This window comes from Toxorhynchites rutilus, chromosome 3 (assembly GCF_029784135.1).
Source record: "Toxorhynchites rutilus septentrionalis strain SRP chromosome 3, ASM2978413v1, whole genome shotgun sequence".
NCBI lineage: Eukaryota > Metazoa > Arthropoda > Insecta > Diptera > Culicidae > Toxorhynchites > Toxorhynchites rutilus.
Window position 1 is genome coordinate 265,183,627 of NC_073746.1, and position 26,722 is coordinate 265,210,348.

At 37.2% G+C, this 26,722-nt stretch overlaps 2 protein-coding genes across 10 annotated transcripts; both read right to left on the minus strand.

Moving 5' to 3' along the window:
• Positions 1–696: 696 nt before the first annotated feature.
• LOC129777018 (methionine-R-sulfoxide reductase B1) lies at positions 697–19,913 on the minus strand. 8 transcript variants are annotated; one of them, XM_055783055.1, is made up of 4 exons: positions 18,330–18,465; positions 18,167–18,236; positions 4,869–5,183; positions 698–1,423 (listed from the first exon to the last, which is right to left on the minus strand). In XM_055783055.1, the coding sequence occupies exons 2-4, from the start codon at positions 18,189–18,191 to the stop codon at positions 1,236–1,238; spliced, it is 528 nt and encodes a 175-aa protein (XP_055639030.1). In that variant the 5' UTR covers positions 18,192–18,236; positions 18,330–18,465; the 3' UTR covers positions 698–1,235. The 8 variants fall into 8 exon arrangements, with proteins under 8 accessions (XP_055639028.1, XP_055639027.1, XP_055639030.1 ...); XM_055783058.1 differs by lacking the exons at positions 18,167–18,236; positions 18,330–18,465 and adding exons at positions 19,408–19,448; positions 19,732–19,913 and having other exon boundaries at positions 700–1,423; XM_055783059.1 differs by lacking the exon at positions 18,167–18,236 and adding an exon at positions 18,660–18,872 and having other exon boundaries at positions 700–1,423; positions 18,462–18,603.
• A 3,611-nt stretch (positions 19,914–23,524) lies between these two features.
• LOC129777293 (aurora kinase C) lies at positions 23,525–25,754 on the minus strand. Of its 2 annotated transcripts, XM_055783504.1 has the most exons (3): positions 25,681–25,749; positions 24,924–25,557; positions 23,525–24,841 (listed from the first exon to the last, which is right to left on the minus strand). In XM_055783504.1, exons 2-3 carry the CDS (start codon positions 25,533–25,535, stop codon positions 24,191–24,193), a joined length of 1,263 nt encoding a protein of 420 aa, XP_055639479.1. In that variant the 5' UTR covers positions 25,536–25,557; positions 25,681–25,749; the 3' UTR covers positions 23,525–24,190. The 2 variants fall into 2 exon arrangements, with proteins under 2 accessions (XP_055639479.1, XP_055639478.1); XM_055783503.1 differs by having other exon boundaries at positions 23,528–24,841; positions 24,924–25,754.
• Between the last annotated feature and the right edge of the window lie 968 nt (positions 25,755–26,722).

Genomic DNA, 26,722 nt, shown 5'->3' on the forward strand with positions numbered 1-26,722 from the left:
GCATCCAACTTTAGTGATTTCTCACCAGTGAGAAATTCTCAAGCGTTTCCATATGCTGAATTTATTCAAGTTATATATACCTCGAATAAGTGTATCATATTTATTCTCACCCGATTACACCTATTTCACGTGAATAAATCCATCTATAGCTATAGATCTCCCTAATGTAAACCCGCCATAAGACTCGTGTCAGTGAAGCGCCACACAGTCTAATAAGTGAACAAAATTGATCATTGTACTAAAATCAAAACAAACGGTGTGCTCTTCTCTTACAAACACTATTACCCCTTGAAAACACATGGTTTTACCTATACTACTACAATGGCTTCGTTCCACCTTCACCTTATCTTTCCCTCCATTCTGATTCCATCACTATCCTTACTTTCTTCTCATCCTGATCTTTCTTTCTTTTCCTTAATTTTTCGGATTGCTGCAACTTATTGAGATGATTTTTTTATACCTTACCGGTTTCTCCGATTAGACCTATTTCACCAGGCTCACCTTGCAGATTTTAGATTGAAATTGCGGACAGAAAGAAATACATGTGCCATTTTCCGAACAAAATTCTCAATATTCTATAAAATAAAAACATAACGGTGTAATTGAATATTAAAACCATTTTATTTGCCGCTGATGACACTCAAATTTACGTAGCATCACAAATTGCTTGATATATATATATATATATATATATATATATATATATATATATATATATATATATATATATATATATATTTAGTATATCCTACCGTTCGATTTTTGTTTTCTGCCTTGATTTAACTGACAGTTTTATAAAATGTAATATTGTACATTCACTTTGTTTATGTAATAATTTAATCCCTACATAATCTACGGATTTAAAAGTTAGTGAGGAACCAGGGAAGTTTGCAATGTACCTGATTTAGTATTAATCTTTTTTTTTTGCATTTCAAACACAAAATCATATAAATATCAAATAACATTTTGTCATTATTACCAAATCTTTTTTTGCAGATTGGTCAACATAAAAATGGTTTTGGTTGTGCTATTATGTCAATAGATTATTTTTCCTCACACTCCATGTATAATCGCACTCTTTTTGGTCGCACTTCATGCGCAATGTTTTTTAATCGATTGGATCCTTCCATTTCTTACATATTTAAATAAAAACAAACGCAAATCGCGCCGATGGCCAATTCTATTCTATACAGGCGTATTATCCTGTGCCTGCAAGGTTTAGATTTTTGGCTGGATTAGACTGGATCTTTGCGCTCTGTCCCAGCAGGAATAAATTCGATTGATGCCGAGTTGATGCAATACCGTTTGCGCGTCGGTAGTGGTCCATCCTCGAATACATGACCCATATGGGCGCCACATTTGGAGCACCTAACCTCCGTCCGCATGCGGCCTGGTTGTGTGATCAACAATAGGAGATTGCCGCCTTAGTGCGAGTGAGTTAAGCAGGAGTTTTGGATTGGTTTTGTGTGGGAAGGTTATTTAGTCCAGATTAAATGAGGAGAGATTAGTTTGGATAGTGTGTATGTATAATTAAAGCATTGGGAAAACAACGCATTGAAGGACAAATGACATGTGAAAAGCAAGATTGTTACAGAATGCCATGGATATTAATTGAAAATACAGGTAACATGACGGTATAAATTGAATAACATTGAATGGCATCATCGTTTGCAGTTTTTAGATTTCCACAATTTAAATCATGGCACGATTTTATTATTTTTCGTGGCAAAAATTTATTTGGTGGTAACGTATTCGGTTGATATGCAATCGTTTCGTGTCGAGAGGGAAAAATGAGAAAGAGAGAAAAGTAAACAACCATTTATTAGAACCGACACCGTATTCTACTACGGGAGAGAAAGATATTTTCAAGTTTATACAGCTACTTTGAAAAAGATGAGCGATAATAATTGCGAAAAACTCAAAGTAAACAATACTAACTCACGTTGAAAGAGCAAAACCAAACACCAAACCACGAGCAAAGAAAAAAATAAGCGAGCGTGCCATGAAGTGCGTCGATAAGCGAATGTGGTGTATGGAATAACGAAAGTTTCCGTAATCTAATACGATGAGCAAGAATTAGGACACACAAATACATATTGCATCCGATTATTGCCGTGATTATCACAAATAGTGTGGATGACAATGAACTCTGTTTATACAAAACAAAACATTTAGATGAGTTATAACTACATTGAGCTTTAAAACGAGGTATGTCTCATAAACGCTAACAAAGCACATAAGTGCATTATTACGAAAAATATCATCTAAAATTTATCGATCTTCAAAACTATCCTTCTAAACGTATCACGGTGGTGAAATTTTTTTTTGGCAGTTCTCAAAAAATCACATCTGATGGCTAGAATTTTCTATTAATTTCCTTTGAATTATTAATGTATGGGGACGGCGTCCACGAAGAAGTGACCCATATCTTTTACATGAACTATATCAAGGTCTACGTCGATTCACGTCAGCGTCTAGGTGTAGCTATCCGGGTTGTCGAAGAAATAAGCAGGGACATCCGCATGGAGTTCGGCCTCGACAAATGCCAATATGCCCATCGAATCCGGAAGCTACGAGGTCTATGACGGCGAGTTGATAAGAGACATGGTTCGTGGCGAACCTCATAAATATCTCGGATTCCGACAGCTTACCGGGATTCGCGTCTCCGTTGCCAAAACGGAACCGAAAGACAAGTTCTTGAGTTGAGAGATTTTTGTCCCAAAGATTTTCTTCAACGCGGGAAACAAGATGCGCACAATCAACACATTCGCGGTTCCCCTACTGACCTTCAGTTTTGGAGTATTCAAGTGGAGCAAAACTAACCTAGAAGACCTTCAGAGAAGGAGGAAAGCATTCATCTGCAGACAGTAGAAAGAAGACTGCAGCTTGGAAGCAGAAGGCAGTGCATGGTCTCCCCCCATAACTAGAGCGACCAAACGTCGACAGAACCGCATATTATCTGTGGCTAACGCGTGGTAAACTCTCTTCAGTAATAGAAGCCGACATAGCGATAGCAATCCAAGAGAGGATAACATGGACAACAAACTGCAAGCGATACGTCTGGCATCAAGATGTTCATGACATTAGCCAGGTGTGTCATCAACCCGGAGAAAATATAGAACACATCATGAGAGCAAAATTTGCAAATACCGGCCATTGGTTGTGGAACTCAAGGAACTGCAGGGACTAAGGGAAGAATTGTTCCAGTCATTCTCTTGGGAGAACGTCCCAAAGACTCTTCTGGAAGCTCTAAAGATGTTGATAGCGAGAAGGAATTGGCTACCATCCAGAAATCGGTCATCCTTAGCACTTGCGCGATTGTTTGACAACTGCTCGGTCAAGACTAAACAGCACGAGCATGCAGATATGTGCATTCCGCAGAGCATAGCCCCTCTTTGGCATTAGGAGGTCCGGGGCCGGTGAATATTCTGGCTAGTGTCGCCTAGTCAAGAAACGTTATCAGTTATCACTCGGCAAAAAAAATTATGAAAAAATAAAATTTAACATAATAAGCTGTTACAGTATCTGCACCATAAACACCATTCACAATTTCAGCGGCCTTGCTTGCATTTTTGTGTTTATCAAAGGAAAACTGTAAAATGTACCGAATTTTCTCTTTGTTGACTTTCATTGTTATTACTCTGTAACTCACAACTGAATGGAACAAACAAAAACCAGCAAAAGATTGTTCAGTGTGAAATGTCGCCTTGGCAACGAGCATGCACTTGAAATTGTTTGATCGATACTGTACAACTACCGAGAAAATAATGGATTTCTGTTTCTCCAACCTACTATCAATACACATACATTGATGTTAGGCAACAAATATTAAAGTAATCATAAGAGTAATTATCTCTTGTGTATCAAAAGCATCAGCAGTTATTGCCTTACAATCATTTTATGTGTTTTGTTAGACCAATCTAAATTAATCCATTCCAATTAGATATTATAAAACTTTGCGTACAACAATTCGGTATCAAAAATGTATCGAATCTTCCATGTAATCAGCATTCTACAACATTTTAAAACAAGATTTTGCTAAAGAAATCTAAGATGAGACTAATTTTCACACTAAACCTACTGATGTTTCATGTATACCTATTCTTACTACAGGGGGTCAAGTGACCCTTTATAAATAGTTAGTGAACAATGACTATATTTATATTTTTGTTGAGAAACGTGGTATACCATATTTCTCCTGTATATTTCGACATTTTGGGATAACAATTATTAGCAAAATATTGAAATTACAGTTTATGACACGCAAAATAACACTGTAGCTTGGAATGGTTACTGTTGGCTCGCTTGGATAGTCAGCAATACGATTAATTCTGATCATTCACAATTCATTCACAAAATCCAACAAACTATATAAGGCAAAAGCAAAAAAATATGTAATGCAATGGTTTCGTATCACAATCCCACATACAAATCTTTCTGATATCATATAAATGTTCGCAAGGGTCAAATGACCCGTTGTGGTAGTTAGGGCAGATTACATATATATCTCAGTAAAAAAAATAAAAAGAGGAGTAAACACTGAAAAATACATTCGATGTATGTTTTAGGAAAAGTAGTGTAGGCAAATGATGTGACTAAAAGTTTAAAATGGGTCATTTGACCCCTCGTGGTAGGTTTAGTGTTAAATTGATAATACATTGGCATGCATGCCTCATTCCACTGTGCGCAATAACAGCAAATATCACTGAACGAAATAGTTACTGATAGATGCACGTTTTTACACATCACCGTGTTCTGAAAGCATTCAAATTCTAAACATGCAAAATATCATTAACCAACTATCAACATAAAAAAACTGGCTAAAAATCATTTTACTACAAAAACCCAGTACGCAGTCCATTCCTTACCGGCTAAACTTGGGTCTGCGTGAAGCGTCACCTTGCCCTTGTCGAGCACATCGTTGAAGGCCGGCCAACCGCAACCAGAGTCATATTTCGTGTCTGAGCTGAACAATTCTTGGCTGCACACCACGCAAATGTAGGTCCCCTTCTCGTAGAATTTGTTGTACTTTCCTGTAAACGGCCTCTCGGTACCGGCCTCCTGGGTGATCCGGTACTGTAGAGGGGTAAGTTTCGCCAGCATCTCGGCTTTCTTGTCCACGCTCATTTTCCCCTCACCTTCTTCAGCAGCAGATGCCTCACTGCCGGTTGAGTTACTCTTATCTGCAAAAAAGGCGGAATCATTGATAAGCTCATGTGTATTCGTTCTATAGGTTTCAAGAAAATAACAAGGAATAGGGAATTGGATGTAAAGTTTTGGTTTATTTTTCCATAAACAACAGAATATTAACACGATTTACTAGAATTGGAATTCTTTATAATTCATCGCTATAGCATGTAGTCATTTCAACCGATCAAACAAAATCGATACATCCATAGCTAATTCATGAAGCAACACGAGCTCAGTTTTGTACGACACATATATTCAGCAGTTCATCGACGATAAAATTATTCAACCGGTATTTGTTTGTTTGTTTTAAATCACCGGCTCAACCTTTAACATCATTGTGCAAAACAATTGCGGTGAACGTTAAGCCACCACAAATCGCCCCTGTTTAATCCATTACCGGCCAAGCTTTGAAAAAATCTTAGTTATTCTCCGATTTTTCGAACAACCGGCCGATAATGAATTTATAGCTAACTGCCCAGCTTATATTGAACGCAGGCGCGAATACTCATCCGTGTATCACAAATCGTTGAACCTATCGTCATGGTTTGTCATTCAACCCGAGGGCTAGCTGTGCACTTTTCTTCAATAATAAAGGCAGAAAACATAAGGCAAGACAATTATTTTTTCTTCGCTCCGTTGAGTTTCTAAGGGTCAAATAAAAACGAAATTTTTCGAATGGTAACTTTGTCCGGATTTTATTGCACTAGTTTATTTCTCTACATGCTTTTTTCTCTATTTTCATAGGTACATATAAAGGTTGAACACGAAAAAAATACGGACACATTAAAAGCTGCCATTAAGGCATCTTGGAAATAATTTGTTTCAAAATTTCACTGAATCAAGCTAAGAGTGTATAGAATCATAGTAGACATTGCTTGTAAAGATAATTTCATTTGTTTACATCTTTTCTGATTTTCCAGAGATAGGTAAGAAGTCGGTTGAATTGAAGTATATAGTATATTGAGCTTGAGCTTGGGTAGACTGTACAATTCGTAGTTGCTCTCCGTGATTGACCTGAACCAACCAAATTACACAAAGAACACACAGAATGACGCTTGGGACTAGCAAATCATTCTCGTTGTGCAATTTTCGGTGATTCAAGCTTTAAATGGTCAATAACGACGCCGGCCACGTCCTTACAGTCACCAGGGAAGGGAAGGAATGTTAGTATGATATTCGCCGCCCGAAGGCCAGAAGGGTCGTCTCTGTAGCGTGGTTCCCTAGCGATTATCAAGGAAGGGATAGTTGTTAGTGGGAAGAGGTAATAATCAGGATTCACCGAGGTAAGTGATGTGATTATGTAAACGCGAACTATCGACCACTCTACAAAACGAAATTACGAAAATCTTATGTGTCACTTATGTGTATCTTATAACACTCGAGAGTTATCTTTGGGAAACCTGAGAAGGTAACACAGAGAACTCCTCCAAAACTAATTGGACCGTCTATACACAATCGCGCCTACTCATTATCGAATTCCAATCTCGACGTCGAAGAGTTAACTTTGGGAAACCTGACAACGTAACCGAGAGAACTCATCTAAAACCAATCAACAAGGCACTATATATCGCGTTCGCTTTATCGAGAACCAATCGTAACAACGGATAATTATCTTTGGGAAACCTAAGAAGGTAACCGATAGTACAACTCTCCTCGGACCAACAGTGGACTTTCCATCCGGAGTACACCAACACTGGAACCAAAAGTAATTAAAGAATTAAAGAATAATTTGAATTGAAGAATCACAAAATTGAAAAAAAAGACGGGTGGGTAATGTCGGGGACATAACCGGAGTGACGTAGGACTATACAAAGGGGACAGCTTTTGCTAAATATATATTTTAAATATATTGTTTTATTTTCTTCTGCTACGTGAATACCTACCTATCTACCTGAAAAATGGATTAGTTTACTGTTTACTCTTCATGAATATGTTGGGGGTTCTGCAAAGCATCTTTGGTGTTGTGTTTTTGCGTTTTTTTTTTACAAGCTTTCTCATTTTTTTCTCGCTGTCTTGTAGTTAATTCTTGATTTTTTTCCGAAGGCTTTGTACTTATTAAATGTTCAACGCCGGGCATCTTTCGGCGTATGCACATATCGTACAATCAAAATGATGGCTGTGATAGGGGATGCATAGGTGGTCATCAGCTCATTCACTATCATATATTTCACTATTGAGCACATTACCGTACCTTAACCCTTTCAGGACCATAAGGTTACGGTACCTTATTAAATCAATTTAGCTATATGTTATGAATCAATAGGCACCCTAAAAACATAATTTATACTAAAAATTCAAAAAACTTTTACCTTTTTTTTTGTTAAATTTATGGCACAAATATGTCCCTATGGTCGCTATTATGTATTGCCAGTAAAAATAATAAAAAGGTACATTCCGAAATATTAAAATAAAAAAATAATTTACAATGGTTACGTGAATATTTAATTAATCCATGATTTTTGCTTGGGACATCGGCGTCCCCGTGGTCGTGAAAGGGTTAAACTGTTTCCGTGTTTCGGAGACGAATGAATTGTAAGATTTGTAGTTTCCGCAAACAAAGTAAATAAAAATGAACTGAGGTTTTGGAGACGAACTCTACGATCTGTCGAGAAATAAACGAGCTATAAGCGTTCTGAAAAACCAACAGTAAATACATGGACGAATGACCTTCGGATTAAAGCCCTTTAAAATAAGAACAGAGCAGCAGGAAATACATAGAGGCGAATGAACTGCAAAGTTCAATGCCTCTTAAAAACAAAGAAAGAAGAATAAGGAAATACATAGCTCATCATGTTGCTCCTTAGTTATTTTTCTATACAATGCAGATGTAACGTCATTCATTTTTCAACATTAGTTATCAACCAAAGAAAGCAGTTCTTGCTACCGAGAAAATTCGTTAATGCCATCCTGCATACAATGTGTTGTAATTTGAAGCCATTTTTAATTCGGAAACCATGCATGGGTTTGTGAAAACTGAATGATCAATTTAAAAGATCCCAACCACCAATAAGTTCAAGAACAAGATAAACAAAATAAATCAGTTTATATTATATGTCATATTATGTCTCTTTAGAATGCATTGGTATTGTGAAAAACTTTCAATAACTCTTCTTTGAACGGTTTAATGGCCCTGAAAAGTGCCGTGTTTTACGGTGGCTGGTTTTGCCACCAAAGCAGTCTGTATAAACAAACTTTTTCCTTCTTCTACCTGCTTCCGTTTTGCGATTGCGTTTGCCACTCGCTGAAACTAGTTGTTGCCACCGAACCGAATGTGCTCTGTTCTGTTCGGTTTTGCGGGTTTTTTTTATTGTTGTGAGCAGCTTTGCAAGCCAACTCGAGCACTCCGGCGGCCGAAATTCTATAACCGCTATTAGGTATACTGGTGCTCCGGCACCAATCCGTTGATGCGATCCGCGCCTTTTGTACTCTAGCGGTACACACTCACAGGATAGAGACAAATCAGCAGACTAAGCCAAAGGGGCGAGTCCAACGAGACGAACGAAAGAGCGTTAAAAGGCAGCGATGGCAAAAAAATACATTCATTACGATTTGTTCGCTCGTTGGATTCACATGCAGGCTAAAAAGGGTCCTTTTCAGGATCACAAAATTATCTTTAATCTAAAGAGTTGTTTTGTTTTGTTATCACTCGATATCCCCATCTTGTTCGGCTAAACCTTCCTGTTTAGCGATTGCGTTTGCCACTCGCCACAGCTTTCACAGTTGGAAAATTTCTTCCCATCCAGCTTGTGACATGTTGTACAGTAAATTACATTTAATGCGACGTGCCGAAACACCACTCAGTGTCGCATTGGATGCGATTTTAACCTGTAATTGAACATTTGCGATGACAGTGGTACAGTGTCGACTTTCGATGTGGGGTCATAATTTGGACCTCGAACTTTATGTTTACAAAAATGTCCAACTAAATATGTCGCATTACAGGTCCGTCCAATTATGTCGAATGTCGAGCTAAATGTAAATTACTGTACTTTCAATCTAGAAGCAATTTAAAAATTAATGAATATTGAATAATCGGGAAAGTTCCCAACCATAAATAAGCTCAGAACAACTGCCAAATTCACATACTCATCATATACTGGCAAACAAATTATGAAAAAATCAATTTGTGTTTTATTATTATTTTGGATATTATTTTAGAAAGCATTGAACTGTATTTCGTAAACCCTTTTTTGAAAGATTTAATGGCCCTTATAAGCGCCGTGTTTTATGGAATTTTAGAAAACTTAGTACTCGTGGTTTTGAAAAAAAACCATTTCGAACGCCCTCGATGCCGCCTTATTCTGGATTTGCCACCAAGCAGGTTGTATAAAGAACAAACTTTTTTCTTCTGCTACCAGCTGCCGTTTTGCGATTGCGTTTGCCACTCGCTGCAACTGCCTGTTGTTGTCTTGATGTCCACCGAACCGAATGTGTTCTGTTCTGAATGCGGGTTTTCTTATCGTCGCGAGCAGCTTTACCAGCCAACTCGATCACTTCGACGGCCGAAACTATATAACGCCGGCTAGGTGGACTGGTGCACTGGTACTAACGCGCTCGGCCTAGCTACCCTTGCGGGGAACTCCAGATCAACACGGTTCGTGCGGGATTTTGCCTTTCCCTTCACTTTTCCTCCTTTTCCTTGGGTTGGTTTGTTGAAGTGTTTTGATGCGAACCGATGTGGTGTACGGTTTGAATGAGAATGATCGTTACGGCAGCGGAGTGGGGATTTTTAAGCTGACTGGCTGGCTCGAGAATTACGCATGTGTGAGACAGCGACCAATGTTTCGTTCATTTTTTTCTTTTTCCTTTCCAATGGTGCTTCATTCTATTTCGCTGCTGCTCTAGTTGCCCGTTTTGGTCGGTACGATTTGAGGAGCACAAAATGGACCAATCAAAAATGGGCACATAGTGCATTTTGACAATGCTTGATATTTCACAATTATTCAATTATTTATCTCAAGAAAAATGAAATGTTATTCATTATGATAGATGCGTAGATATATTTCCTATCAATTGATGCCAAACCCATTGCGATCTATTGAGAAATGCTCGAATTATAAGCGTTCCAAATCTTGCATTTTTTCCTACTTGTTCAGTGCCTAGATTTCCATTTCACCCCCTATATCTTCCGGTGGAATTGAGTGTGTGTGATTATCAACATTGTAATAATTTCCTTATACCCCATCCTTTTCCTGAGAAAATGTCACCCTTTTAATCTCGAGTCCACCACGAGTAATCGGTTTCCCACATTACTAACCATAGATTTAAGAAAATTGTTCATATATATAGTTTTAAAAATATATTTAAGATTTCGGCTCCTTTAAACTTATGTAACTGAGCCTGTAAAAATAAACGAATTTATAAAAAAAAAAAAAAAAAAATCTTCCGGTTAGACGTAGTCCTACGTCAAAATCGAGAATAAAAAAATTTCAAAATTCCAGAATTTTTGAATTTGAGTTCTATAAAAACTCAAAACATTGAAAGATACTACTTATCTGGCACTACTGCACGCTCAGCCCATCATGCCGATGATTCCTTTGGCTGTGATACCTTCACTACATACTCTCGATGTAGAAAATATAAGAACGAACACTCATACATTGCCATATCTCTACTAGACGAAGGCAAACAAACCGCTTGCCATGATAGTTTAAACACGCGGGAACGAGAACACACTAACACAAAGAGCAAGCGCAACAAAAATGATAGCTTTCACTATCACCAACAAAGTATGAAAATGGCTTCCTTCAATATTCATCTTCACCGGTGCACCTCAAATGATTAATGACAACCGATACCTAAGATTCAAGGAAATATTCACTGGTTTCATAATTCCTACGGAAGAGCGCACACTTTTGGCTTATTGAAAATATTATTAGCAACACAGCACATACGCGCACATCTGCACATGCCACCCTGCTCAACACTTAAATACGGTGATATTTTCACTTTCAGATATTGATGATGAACACTTAAAACACCTTTCGGAATGTGTGAACTAACTTTGTTTCATATCATCATCCACTCTCTAGCGATTCGAAACATGTCACAATATGTAAGCGAAAGGCAAATGCCAGCATAATTAAATCACACTTATACACGCGAAAACAAAATAAATTCCTCCGCTGAATAAATTCGGTTTTTTTCCAAGATTTCTTTCAGGATGATTAATTTGCTTCCACTGGATTTAATATCTCTTATCATCTATCGTTGTCTACATAAAAAAAACAATAAAAAAACTAAAATTCAAGTATTTCATAACTATAGAACCAGATGGAAAAACTCTTACTCCTTTACAAAATTAACGTCAATTTCACATCAATTACAATAAATTTGTAATTTGTAGGTCATCTTTAGCTCTCAATCAGATCAAATAACCCATTCGGGGTGGCTTTGACCAAGTTGCGCCATGTTGTAGTATGTATGTTGTTCTACGCAGAGGATACTGTTCGTTTAAGCTCTTCAAATCACTCATACTGCTTGTAAGCTGCTTCTACTGTTCATACGATCATTCCTCGTAAGTTCTTGATAGGGATTTGATCTGGAAAACAAGCTGACCAGTCCAGATTCTGAAGCTCCCATTCAATAAACCATGCCTAGACTTTCTATATTTTATGAATTGATGCCAAATTACCCAATTATCATACTGCTTTAGATGTAAAAACACCAGTAAATAATTTGAGAAGTACTTCGTTGCACTTCTGACTGTTTATTCGTGTTGATGATAGGCTACCTAAACCAGGTATTTTTGAGCAAATTCTCCCCAAACCATAAAAACCTATCTCCAAACCTTCGGGTCCAAAATTCAAAACGGCCAGGTTCAGATAGCTTTTCATCAACACCAATGTACAGTTAGAAATGCTATGAAGTTATTCAGAATCATTTATTTTGTATTTTGGCATCAATTCATAAAATCCGGAAAGTCAAGGCATGGTTTATTGAATGGGGGCTTCAGATTCTGTACTGGTCAGCTTGTTTACCAGATCAAATCCCTATCAAGAACCTATGAGGAGTGATCGTAAGAATAGTAGATACACACTACAACATGGCACAACTTGGTCAAAACCACCCCGAATGGGTTATTTGATCTGATTGAGAACTAAAGATGACAAACGAATTACAAACTGATTGATGTGAAATTGACGTTAATTTGGTAAAGGAGTAAGAGTTCTGGTTCCATCTATAGTTATGAAATACTGGAATTTTAGTTTTTTTTTATTGTTTCGCGCGCGATCTCTATTTATCCGCTCGAGGGATAGGAAATTTTTTTGAATTCCCGAAATGAGGAGGGCTGGATTAAGAAGTTTTAAGATCGAAATGCTTTTTGGTAAACGACTTAACAATCGGTATTTCATCTACCTGCATGCAAGAAATAGACCCCACTCGTGCTACTTAGCTTCGTATCCAGTAACTCCTATCCTCACCTCCTCGCGGTGCCAAATGGAGTACGAGTAACCAAAGTGAACATCGGGTAACCAACCCCGATGGGATCTTAGTCATATGCTGACGGGGAACAGTATCTATCCGAGCGTCTGTCCACCATGGATGTGCAGCTCAAAATAGTTTCCCATATAAGGGCGACTGATCACTGTCCTCGTGCCAGCGTGGGACTCTAATCAGAGCTATGCACAATGGTCCTCCAGCGAGAATGGGGGCTTGTGCAAGTCTTACAAACCATCCGTAAAAATGAAATGCGCAGGAAAAATCACAAAGAAATTCGAGACAGGACAATCGGACTAGACGCAAGTAAAGAACACGAACTAGAGATTGGAAGCTCGGGACATGGTACTGCAGGTCTCTATCTTTCTTACGAGTACCCGAGTTATCTTGGAAATATTGAGAGCCCGCAGGTGTGCTGCTCCCGTGGACGAGTGGTTAGTGTCACGCCTTACATGCCCGGGGTTCGGGTTCGATTCCCGTTCTGGTCGGAGGAATTTTTTCGTCAAAGAAATATCCTCCGACTTGGACTGTGGTCACGCGTATTCCAGAGCTTGCCGCTCAGAATGCATTAAAGGCGTGTTATTAGGCATAGAAATCTCAACTAAGTACTAATGGAAATAACACAAGAAGAGACGGCGATGTTCCTCTAGGCACTAGATGCCATTTAAGAAGAAGAATATGTGCTGGAAAAATGCAATAATGCGATCGTTTCAAAGGCTACGGCAACACACAAGAGCTGGGTACAGCTTTCATCGAGATGGGGGAAATGCAGAACCACAACCCCCATCTAGGTAGCATCGATGACAATAAAGAAGAATTCTACGAAAACGACCTAAGATTTATCGACTTCGCTGCCTCCAAGAAAATGACCATACGTAGCATCTTCTTCCAGCACAGCCTCCAATATCGTTACAGCTGGAGATCACCTCAGCAAACGGAAACACAAATTGACCACATTTTGATCGACGGTCGGAACTTCTCAGACATCATCGACGCCAGAACCTATCGTGGCGCCAACATTCGACTCATACCACTACCTGGTGATAGTGACACCGAAGGCGAAGGCAGCAAACACAGCGCCGCGATGAAGTGGAAGAGCGTGAGGAGATACGAAAATAACCTAAGATTTATTGTTCTCGAGAGTCGCGGAAGTGCTTCAAGAAACTAAACGCCTCGCACAAAGACTTCCGAAATCTGCAGCAAGAAGGCATCTTGACGAACGAATTGGCAGAACACATATGAAGGTAGCGTACTTGTATGCCCGACTGAAACACGAAGCAGTGCCGATTGGGATTGGCATCAATACGTCTAAGACTAAATACATGCTAGCAGGAGGAGCTGATCATAACAGAATCCTTCTTGGTAGTAGTGTTATGATCGACAGAGAAGCTCGAGGTGATAGAACGCCGAGTGCTCAGAGCAACATACAACGGTTTACTGGAAAACGGAGTATGGATAAGGAGGATGAACCACGAACTGGCGCGAATCTACGGCGAACAAGGCTACTAGAAAGTCGCCAAAGCCGGACGAGTGCAATGAACAGGGCATGTTAGAAAGATTGCCGAACAGAAGCCCTGCAAAGATGGTGTTCGCATCGAATTCGGTAGAGACAAATAGAAGAGGAGAACAGCGAGCGGAGTGGTTGGAACTGGACTTGGTGAGAATCGGTGCGGAGCTGGAGAACTGCAGCTATGGTTCGGATTAATTGTCCAACCATTGTTGTAAATAAGATCTAATTCCTTCATGGAATGTAGCATAAATACGCATGGAGTCCCCGATAGCACTCTGGGAGCATTTTACCGGAAAGGGTTACGATTTATAGATTGTTGTCTACAGAGGAAGATATGTGATGAATCACGAACTATATCAAAACCACTACGATCAAAGTCGGAATGACATAACATCTCTAACTAGATGGATCGACCATGTGGAATGCGACTAAGGACAATTCGAACGAACAACCCAGACTCTAATGCAGTAAACTGGATTATTTTTTTACGCGATTCTCTCGAAGTCATTCGATTTTTGTTTTACGCGTTTCTCTCGAAATTACGCGATTTTCTTGATTGCGATCTCCGTTGAAAAAAGCGAACGCGTAGAAAAAAAGAACTCAGTGTACAGAACATTTTTTAATACAACAATAATTGCTGGAGTCCTCCACTGAGTTATGAACGAACATTCATGTTATATCAGTATATACTGTTCTTACTTCGGAGTCGAATGTGGCTTCATTAACTCTATGGTTTTAATCGTATGTACCGTTTTGTCTCAAATTCCGAACACTTAAACTTTGTTGACCATGAAATAGTGCCTCATTAATAAATGGTACTGTTTCAGGGAAGTAATTTAATATTTTTTTCCACTTGATTGGAATAAAATTTATTTGCAAATACCTATACATAGCAAAAAAATATATAATAACAACATTTTCAATATTTTCAATTACTTTTGACTCAAATTCCGAAAAGCACAAATATGCGGGAATATTGTTGGATAGTCTTATCGACAGGATCTGCGGGAATCAACGAAGAACTTTTATTTTGCAGTTTATGTTTGAGAATTGAACTTGGATTAGGGAAAGATTCACAATCAAAGCCCTCGGTGTTCCATGGATGCAAGCCGCACTTCAGAAATTCATTGATCAGTAATAGGCAGTGAAGCGAAATGTCGTTTTGAAACCATGCCTCTCCATTTTTAAAAACGCCACTTAACGAGTGTAGTATCCCAGACCGCTTTCATCGGGTTGAAACATGAATCGTAAATTGACTGAATAAATTGAGTGAGGTTTGGAGGCAGACAGACAAGAATAATGTCGCGATGTTTACCGAATTTAACCGTGTCGTAAGTCGCATGGGAGCGATGTCCACCGACAAAAACAACGCGAAGCTTAACATTTTTTTTGACCAACCAAGGATAAAATACGTTGGTCATATTCTCTTGGAATGCTGCAGAGTTCATCTGGCCACTATCAGTTCGTCCAGCACCTTTAGGATTAGGAGTTACCGTTCCCTTCGAGATGGTAGAATTTCTTTTTAGAAAACGCGGCACCTATCGTCGTGATGGTATTCCGGGTGGGAATACTTCTGCTTTATCCAGATTTTTAGTGTATTGTGTTACATTAACTTTAAATATCTCTTCACAGATTGGATGACTTGCAGCGGTCATTTCTGCTAGCCAGCCCACGATCTCTAACTCATCAGTGGATGACAGAACATTGGATTTTCCAGCAACAACTCTGCGATTAATGGAGTTTTGTCCAATCGTATAGCGTAATTATAGAAATGTTATACATCCTCACTGCAGCTCGATCTTTCGGTTTAGTTATTGCCGTTTTATGCTTCCTTTACAATGCAGGCTTTTAACCCTCCTGTACTCGCGTGCAAAATCATAACACGTATACTCGCGCACGGTGTCACAGACCGAAAATTGAACTTCTCTGTAATGTTGCCATTGTGTATTTTTCAGGCTTTATTGGCATTTATTTGAAGAATAGGGTATGATTAAATGAAAAAACTCCAAAAAATATGTTTTCTTCGTCTTTTTTATGTTTTAATAGTCATCTAATTCAGCCTCCTCAAAACAGAGTAATTTTTGATACTCCAACACAAATACCGAAAATTGAAATTTTCACTGTTATTAATTGAAAGTAAGCAACTGAATATAATTCATGGAAGTATAAAGAGCTTTAAAATAATATGAAATCGTATTAATCGATTGTGGTTTCATTGGAGTAAGAATCAGAACATAGCATAACTGCATGCTCGAAGCAAACATATTTTTTTCATTTCATGCAGTTGTTGCGTGTTTTCGGGTCTTTTATCGAAGAATGTATACCGACCTTCTATATAATCACCAGATGGTAAAGGTTCTGGAATATAAAATTAGCATATTTCTAATATTCTTCGTCTCTGTATTCTTGGTAAACTAAGAATTAATGCCTTTTTATAGATAGGGCATAAAAAGATGATATAAAAGGATTTCTAGGAACTTCCTTTTCTTTCTCTTGTTTTTTTGTTGATATTTTTCATTATAAAAAAATATCCCCGAAACTGTAACTGTTAAAAATTACCATAAGCCACCGATTAGTTTATAGTTTACTGTTTACAATTCTTCCACAAGTGAAATTCTTTCAAAAGTGTGTATATGTATCACCATTATATTTAGCGAATAACTATACGAAAGTCAAACATTTATATTTTGTTTTTGAGCGTATGAATCTAACGACGAATATATCGACGAAAAGGTTAATATAAGGATCCGTTCAATGCTGTTACAAAAAGGGACTGAAATCAAATAAGAATAGTCCGGTAATGATCTTATGCATTATATTCAATAAATATTCCACGCCATTAACATTAATTTATACATTTCATTCAACAATATTCTAGAATATGAAAAAAGGCACTTGTCCAGAAAAGTTACTCCTATACTCGCGTCGGTGTGTCAGACCGAAAGTGTTAAAAAAGTGACACACGTCCCCTTTGTACCAACACTTGCGATACGCTAAACGATGACGAACGACGAATAACGAAGCTAGAGAGAAACGCAAAGTCCTAGTGTTGATATCTTTTGAGAAATGAGCGAATTATTGATTTCTCGGTCTGACAGACCAATGCGTGAGTATAGTGTTAATCGCATGCGATATACTCACTCGCGATATTTTTCAGTGCAGCTCTTTACAATGGTGCGCGATATCGCGCGATAATCTGTCATAATGTGTCTGTCAAAGCTGCATTCCTCTAATCATACTGCCATTATTTGTTATGGACAAGGTCGTACTAGATTGGTGCAACAAAATCATATCGCTAGAAGTTTGAATACAAGCATAAAATTCCAGATAATCAATAATTGAAAAACTAACAAATTCAATCGGATATTAACAAAAATGTGTAAAATTAATTATGATTATGCAACAATACGTTTGCAATAGGTTATCGACTCAGCTCTCACTTATTGAAGCGGTCCATATGTATATAGCTGAACATTCATTTCGATATATCATTCCTCTTATCTAGCATATCTTGTTCCACCTCTCTGATGTATGTAGCGTCTCCTGTCAAAGCAACGCGATTTTCGCAGCAAAAGCTTGGAGAGTTCTATCTTTTTTCGCACTGTCATGGATGATTTCGCGCTTTGCTCTGATTGGTTGGCGAATAAAAATCGTTATTAAAGAAAAAAAAATCGCGCTCAATGTGAATGATTGTGAATCCGGCATTATTGAAGAAAAAAAATCGCGCTCATTGTGAAGGATTGTAAATCCGGCATTAGTGGAAGACCTGTTAAAAAAGCTTCTTCACTATCGTTGGTTTGTGTGTGTGTAGTGCACGGTTTGCCAAGAAAGGACTTATGAACATTTGTTCACAAATGGAGCTAGGTTCTTTTCTATTGTTGCTGCAGAACTGGATAGTCCTTTTAGGCCAAATTAATTATGCATCGAAACTTGATTCATATTACGAACATTACTTTAATACTAATTTCAACGAAGATTTCTTCATTAATGATCACTAGTTTAAAATTAGTTACAGTAGATTCTTACCTTTTTTACAGGGTTTGGCTGTCATTTTTTTTTAAATGCTTACTATAATAAATTATGGGGTGTTTGATACCTATAAATGATGCCATACGGAAGTGTATACCCCAAAGAATGTGGAGGTTTTCATTATTAAATTGTGCATAAAATAAAAGTTCAGAAAATTTACTTTTCAAAATGAAGTGTTCGGAATTTGAGTTTTTCCATTCTTTGTTTTTGAGATACTTTAAACTTTGCAGTTATTTCGCCTCCAACATTTGAGTCTGCTTTTCTGTATTTGTCAACTTTATAACATTTTCACCTATCGATCGATGAAATTCACAATGATTAGCCAATCCACATATTTCGCCCAGTTTTGGATTACGCAAACTTAAGTACACTTCACACAATAACCAGGCAGCACCCTAATGGAAACATCGTTTGATCAACGCACATCTCCAAATCTGAAATTTTGTGTCTTCGATGTAATAAAAAATCTTTTCTCCAATTACGAACTTACACGTTCAATCGCACGCTTATAGTGAATTTGGAGGCTCTTTGTATTTTTAGAACTGCTAGTTATCGCACGTTACGGATAGCATATACACTTCATCGTGAAAATCACGAAGCAAAATACAACAGCAGATTTATATTTCGTTTAGTTATACAGAATGTATAAGAAGCCGCCAAAGGTATACTCGCGACGGGTATAGACATAATACTGACGACGAATGAAAAATACTCGCGCAAAGCTATGCCATGCGCGAAAGCGAACATAGCGTTCAGTGGGCCAGTAGGTTGAAACGCACAGTTTTTTTAATTGAAGTTTGGCGCTGTGAGTGAGCAAGGCCACTCGGAGTTTTTTGATGGTCACTTTGTCGGTGTGATTGTTGAGTGATTAACAATTAAGTGTTGCCATCATTCTCTCTATAGTTCTATAGGTGAAGTCTTGCGTATGTTGAGATGACATAATATTGAATTAAGTTGGAGGCACGACTATGTATTATAAGTATTTAAATAAAAAAAGAATTAATTAAATTCAATTCAAATTATAACTATTTAAAGCTGACTTGCTGCATACCACGATAGAAATGTCGATACTTCATCTTCGTCATGTGAATTCTTCCACCACTAAAATACTAACGTTCAGTGTGATATAACAACGAACCCAAATAACATTATTCAATCATGAATAGCAATATATGAATCGACAAAAGTAGAGCACCGTTGAATGGAAACGAGAGAAAAAAAAATAAGACAATGCCCACCTGTTCTGACGAATGCACTTGTATGCAAGCTCGTGCAGCGGCTTGCAATAGCCCCCATTACAAATGGAGTCATTGATCGATTTGATGCAAACATAGCGTAAACAGAAACACAACTTATTCTTAGAAAATAAAGTAATTTATGGGAAAATCTTGATGATATTGCAGAAAGATACATTGTTTTCTTCGATCACAATTCAAATTCAAATCACTGCGGTTTGTTTTTGTTTTAATATTTTGTATAGATCTGACTGAAAGACCGGTCGTATCGATTGCCACTGCGTAAATTGTCACTTGTCCACGGTAAAAAAAATAAATAGCACTCACCGAATAATCACCTGCCGGGTGTCAAATTTACGTACTTCAATAATCTGTAAATCTTAGTGAATCTAATATTTTGTTGCAAAAATCCTGGTATCAAGCATCAATGCTTCTGAGGAACTTTCTATCAATGCATTCCTTTCTGATGTTTCGCATACCAGAGTATATACTCGGCAAAGAAACTGAGTTCAGTGGTTTATTTACAAGCAGCACATCCAACGCGATTTGACATACACTACAGGTGAGCTTTAATCGCACACGAAAATCACTCGACGTATAAAATAGCGTGCAGTGTTTTGTTCAGAAACTGTAAGGGGCTCTCCACATACCACGTGGACAACTTTAGGGGTGGTAGAGGTTACGAAAACGTCCACGGTGAGGGGGGAGTGGGTATAGATATTATTTTTTAAATCTATTCTATAAAAAAAAATTAAGTAGCTAGAGTGCAATTTTCAGAACCGATTCGCACTTGTTTCTAAACGGTTCGGCAGATTCAGCATTTGCTGGCATTGTGTAAAGAGATTCTGAGAGTGCCAGCCGAACATCCATACTTCTCTCTTCTTGATCTCTTTCAGTGAAATAAATATTCTGAAAATAATGCACATAAACTGTGAGCGATTGATTGATTTCCATTATTAGTAGAGGATAATTTATTCGTGCAGGATGAAGATAACACCGCAGGCCGTTAGTACTGTTATATCAAAAATGGTCGACAATGCTTCTTTAGATGCGGGTTTCGATGCAATTTCCGTTCCTGATAAAAACCACTTCTTTTCTATATCTTGAGAACCTTCAAGGTTTTGCAAAAATGAAAGACAAACAACACATTCTTTTAAAGGTACACGGGTTGTATCTAGAGATGGGCAAAACAGTTCACTTTGATGAACGGTTCAGTCACTAACCGTTCATCCAAGTGAATCAGTCCTTTTGAACCGTTCTTTCGCTCTTTCGTTCAGCGGTATTAAGAACAAGATAGAATATTAGCTGGAATCCAACATCAATAGACAGCTATTTATTGATATTGTTGGATTGGATAGTGTACGTATGGGATTTATATTTTTTGAAATTTGGTGGGGAAAGATAAGGTGCTTCTTCTTTAAAAGTTGCAAACTGTATGTGAAAATAAGTTTTTTGGCCGACAAAAGTATATGTAATAATTTGATGCGAACAAAATATGTGCAGTTTTTCATATTTTCTGTTTGGACAATACACAGGTTCCATGTACAATCATATTTCATTCAGGGAAAAAAATCAGCAGCGATTTTCACTAACTATCAATCACACAAACAATTACGATAACACGTACACGCAATAGGTCAAACAATGGATTGAAAGCAACGAAAAAACTTTTTTCTCGACTTGCCCTCACTTTAAGATTTTATGTTTACCTAATTCATGAATCGGCCCAGCTTCCCCCAGATTTTTTCTGATAATCAGGAAGTATATGAATATTACGCGGAATTGAAAGAATACATGAAATTGCAAATTTATAGCTTTGGCATTAAAACAACAAAAATATAATTTAATTTTTAATCCAAAATTGTGTATACATTAACAAAATACCCTGCGTTACATGCATTTAGCTAATAAATGACAATATCGTTTTGTTTTTCTTACAAGCCTTCTCGTTATATTTATCCATTCCGTCCAGCACAAATCAGTTCAGCTGCACTCGTTCGTTCGCAAACAGTTCGCCCGCAAACACTTCGTTCTCAAACAGTTCATTCACAAACAGTTCACTCGCAAACAGTTCGTTCACAAACAGTTCACTCTCAATCAGTTCTTTCTCATACAGTTCACTCGCAAACAGTTCGTTCACAAACAGTTCACTCTCAAACCGTTCTTTCGGAGTCAGTTCGTGGGGAGAACTACCGTTCTTTGAAAAAGAACGACCGTTCGTTCCCAGCAAACATTAAATCGTATAATTTTGCACGTGCCAAGTCTTACAAGAAATCCGAATAATCGCATATAATATCAATCAAAGTATGTATCGTGTATATTTGAAATCGCATAAAATGTAAAAACTCGATTTTATATACCATTATCAAATTAAGTCATAATTCGGTATAATAAACATCAATTTTATGATGTACATTATCGTAAAATATATTTAATCCGCATCATATGCGTATATTACGCTGATGCAGTTTGTGTGTCGTATAAACATATAATTTAAATCGATTCAGTACTTTGGTAAATCGTGTTGCATGCTGAAGAAAATCATGTAACAGTAAATAATATTAAATCCTAATAAAGAACATATCACATCATATTGAAATGTGATTGAAATGCTGATGCACTCGAAAGCTGCTGGTGGTGTAGCTGGTGGATGATAATCCAGACGACCGGAGTTCGAACCCACATCGGAGCAGTTTTCACCAAACATCAATCTGTGGCATTTTAAACATTCATATTCCACTCCCAACACAAGTCAATCAAACAATTATTATTTCTACAAACATAAATATTCATATATAAAAATGGCGATTCGTGAGGCTATAATAAACATTTTACGAAAATATTTTGCGCCTTGGCTAAAACCATCCTTCAGCCATCTTGGAAGTATACTGTGTTTTGTTTGTAAACAAAACACAATACGCTAGTGCCGAAGCTCGCTCGTGATCAGTCTGTGTCTTTCAAGCTACAAGCAAATAATTCCCCCTCTGCTTTCTTCCGTTCTGTTTTCATATACCGCTCCCCTAACCAACTTAGTGACGAAACGGCCTCACCTTAGGATATACTTCTATGCGCCTTGGTTGAAGCTGAACAAAAACGAATTCGCTATGAGACCTGAGACACAAAGTACATAGATTAAGAAGGTAGTCTACCCCCTGCTTTGTTCAAGTAGTGGTAGGCAAAGAAAAAAAGCAAAAAATACTAATAAACCATCGATCGAATCCATATAAATTTAAACATTTTTTAAATGAAATAAAACAGAATTCGAAATTTCTGCATCATAACTAAAAAACGAAAAAAACGCCTCTCTGGTTTCGACATATATTATGAGAAAAATCCTCAGCTTTTCAGAAAAAAATATAGCATCCTTGGTCCCGAGACTATGAAAACAATAAAAAACGAATACAATCAATAATAACGAGAACAGAATTAGAATTTTCTGCAGGTGTAGTATTTTTTCAAAAAAGACCTGGTGATTGTTATGAAAAGTTATGAATTTTTGAAAAAAGTCATTGAAAAAATAACAAAAAACGGGCTTAATGTTTTGCGATAAAGAACAAAACTACAACTTTTCACGAAAATCTGAGAACCACTATATTGATTTGGAATGGAATGGCTATATATAGATAAAAAAAATTAAAAAATGTTCATTTTTCATAGTCTTGCAGAATTATTTTTCCTTGAAAACCAGTAATTTCAAGGTAAAATAATTCTGACCATTACGACACCCATGCCCAAATTTAATACAACCGCAAAGGGTAAAACTATATTAATAAATCCAATTCCTTATCTTTTACAAAACTTCTCAGTTCAGTTCAATCAAAATTTACAAAGAATTCATTCATTCGATGATGTCGATAAACGTTTCATTGTTCTAGCTTTTAAGTTTTAAGAACTACAATTATAGAACTAAAAAAAATTTATTACTAGCATACATCTGGACTTCTTGTGAAAAAATACTAGAAAACCAGGGAATATTAGAGATTTTTTTTTGTATTTTGAGTCGACAACCTAATATGGGAAAATGGAAATGTTTCCAATTTTCATCAAACATACACAACAAATACTAGAGAAATTTTGATTTAATTGGTATGCAATTCACAAAATTTGTTCACAGCAGAAAATCATTAATTTTAAAGCTTTTTCATAGGGGGTCATCATGAGCACATAGCTCAGGGCCATCTTTGTGTGTTATTCTAGCTACTAGCTACAATCATCATGTGAAGGTAATCCCCGTCCCTTACCGCTCACATTACGGTCTGCTGCAGCGGTAATTGGTACTATTAATAACACAACAATGGAAGCATCATATCAACAGTTCCGCTGTGTACATTCGAACAATAGGAATATTCTTACGTCGAAAAAGGCGTCATGTGTATCGATAATATAGGAATACTTTAATGCCTAAATGGCTACTGTGTAATATACAACAAATTATCGTGAGATAAAAATGTAAACCAATAAATTCGGCTGTTACAGTTGAATTACTAAATGAGCCTAGTGAAATAAACAGAGGGTATAAGAAAAAGCTGTTACATAAAAATGTTAAATACCTAACCTGATTCGCACCCTGAAAGAAAGGCGTTGTTCTACGCCAAAAATAATATAACATTCGTGTTAGTCATTTTGTTTTATTATCTACTATATTAAACCGCACTTATTGAAAAAGATAATCACAGCTATCACTAGATTGCTAAACAGCTGTAAACAAATCATTTCTAGTAGAAAAAAAAATATTGACCCTATAATTATTCAAATTTTTTTAAGCGCTAGTCCTCTTGAAAGAGTATCATTGCTTGGTGCCAACGTATAGCTTTATCCAAGGATGTATAGCTACATGTTCCAGCGGCATTCGTTGCTCCGGTTCTTTCAGAAGAAGACGCGAGATAAGGTGCGACGCTGGTCGGGACATTTCAGGCGGTATTTCATATCGTACTTTCATTATTTTGTTATAAGTTTCGTCGTAGTTGACGGCGTGGAAAGGTGCCCGACCTACCAGCAGCTCGTATGCCAGCACTCCAAGACTCCATAAATCAACAGTTTTTGTGTGCGGATGGCCTTGAACCATCTCTGGCGAAAGGTAGTCTAACGTACCGCAAAGCGTAGTTCGCGTAGAGGTGGGTTCGTGAACAGACCACCCAAAATCAGCAATCTTTAATTCTCCTTTATGACCCAGTAGCAAATTCTCTGGCTTAATATCACGATGAATCACATTGCGCTCATGCAGATAGATCAATGCAGATACGAGCATACTGATGAACTCTGCACATTGCTTCTCTGGGAACTTGTTGCCCGGCTGGTTTTGCATTTTACTGAATAGGGTACCACCAGGGGCATATTCCAGAATGAGATAGATCCTGGTCTCATCATGAAAGTAACCGTACATTCGCAGGATATTTGGATGACGCAGATGAGATTGAATTTCGATTTCACGTCGAACCTGTAACATTTATCATCATATTATATGTAATCTAATTTGGTGGTTTTCTCCAGTAAACAGTAAAAACATAAATTAACCATACCTGGTGTTCAATACCTTGAGCGTGAACTTGTTTTTTGAAAAGAACTTTCAGTGCTATCACGAATTTGGTTTCCTTCTCACGAGCTAAGTAAACATTGCCAAATTTTCCACGTCCAAGTGGACGTCCAATGTCGAAATTCGATAATGTCCATATTTTCTTCTCCTTGCCTTGGTTAGACGAAATTATGGTCCCTTGCCCGGACAGCTGCTGTTGTATAGCTGATGATGATGATTGAGGGATGTGTCCTGCGGATTTCTGATTATCTAGTTTTAATTTGCTTATAGCCGTGGGCAACTTAAACTGCGCTTCTTCTTTCGGATTTATTTTTTCCGGTTGCTTCACCGAGGGTGGTTCATCTTCTAATGACTCTTCTCTGAAAAACTTTGCCTTATTTAAAACGGATGGAATGGATTCTGGTTTGGCAGTTATTTTGCTGGCAGCAGTTGGTAGAGCAGGTTCTTTGAATACATTTCGAGACTCTACGGCATTATTGTACTGCTTCAAAAACCGACCACTTGTGGCTCCGGCAGCTAGTGCTCTAGCACCGCAAATGGGCTTATTGATTGCGGAATGTTGAACTACCTTTGTGTTTTCTTTGTTAAGTTGCGACATATTTGAATTTGAGTCTCTCTAACTGATGAATCGAAAAAAAACGGAGTCACACCAAAGAACTTATATAGAACACATTTAATACGATACAAATACGGTCAAGAATATATAAAAGCAATGCTAGAAACTTATAACAGAGAACGCGAACCTTAATGCTCTCAAATGCTGCATGAAATACAACGAACGTTCTTTCGGTTTCAGTCCATTTTAAAGAGCTTTGACAGTTTGCGCTTTACGAGCAAGGTTAATACACTGTCTGGCCCAAAAGAAAAACTCAGTGGAATAAATACAGCATGATTTTTACATGCACACTGATTTCTGTTTATGAGCATTACACTTAAATTTATAATTTTTAGGAACTGACTGTTCAATGAAAGCTATAATCTTTTTAAATTTCATCAACATTTTATTTCCGGAAAACAGGAAGTGGAGCTTTTACTTTGTCAAAAAATCTTCAGAAAAAGATCAATCTCGACGGATCGATATTCTAAACGGCGTAGGAGTCGATCACTGATTAAATCGGTCCCAGAAAATCGATCTTTGCTGAATCGATATTTTAAAAATCGAATGTATTTTTTCGAATTTAGGTACTTATTCTATATGACTGTTGTCTTTTTATTATACAACGAATAAACATTTCACATTTCTATTCAAACATGAAACGCATTTTATTTTGATTTTCATCATGAAGGACACAAACAAAACTTGGAAGCCAAGAAAATTTTATTTCCAGGGCTTTTATCTTGTACCGTCATGGATTTATTTCATTGAATAAATTAATTGAAAAATTTTTATAATCACATCATGTTATTTAATCACTTAAAACACTTTTTTCCGACTTTTATTTAAACCTTTGTCTATACATTTCCAACATCATTACTGAAACTTTTCATTATAATATAAAGTTGTCTTCAAAAACAATATCGTACAAGATTTTTTCACCACCTGCAAACAAAAGTGTTTTTCATTTGAACAGAATGCCAAATTGGTACGGAAAGGTTATTTTTCATTCATAATTTAAATTTTAAAATTATGTTCTTTCCGCCTGAAAATCAATCAATTTTTTTACGCTCCCCTGAACTAGTAAACGAAGCTCAATGCCATCAATGCGGATCGTTAACTTGTTTAACTTCAAGCGCAAGATAGCAGCATTAAACATAAATCGGATATGACATCAAAACAAATGATAG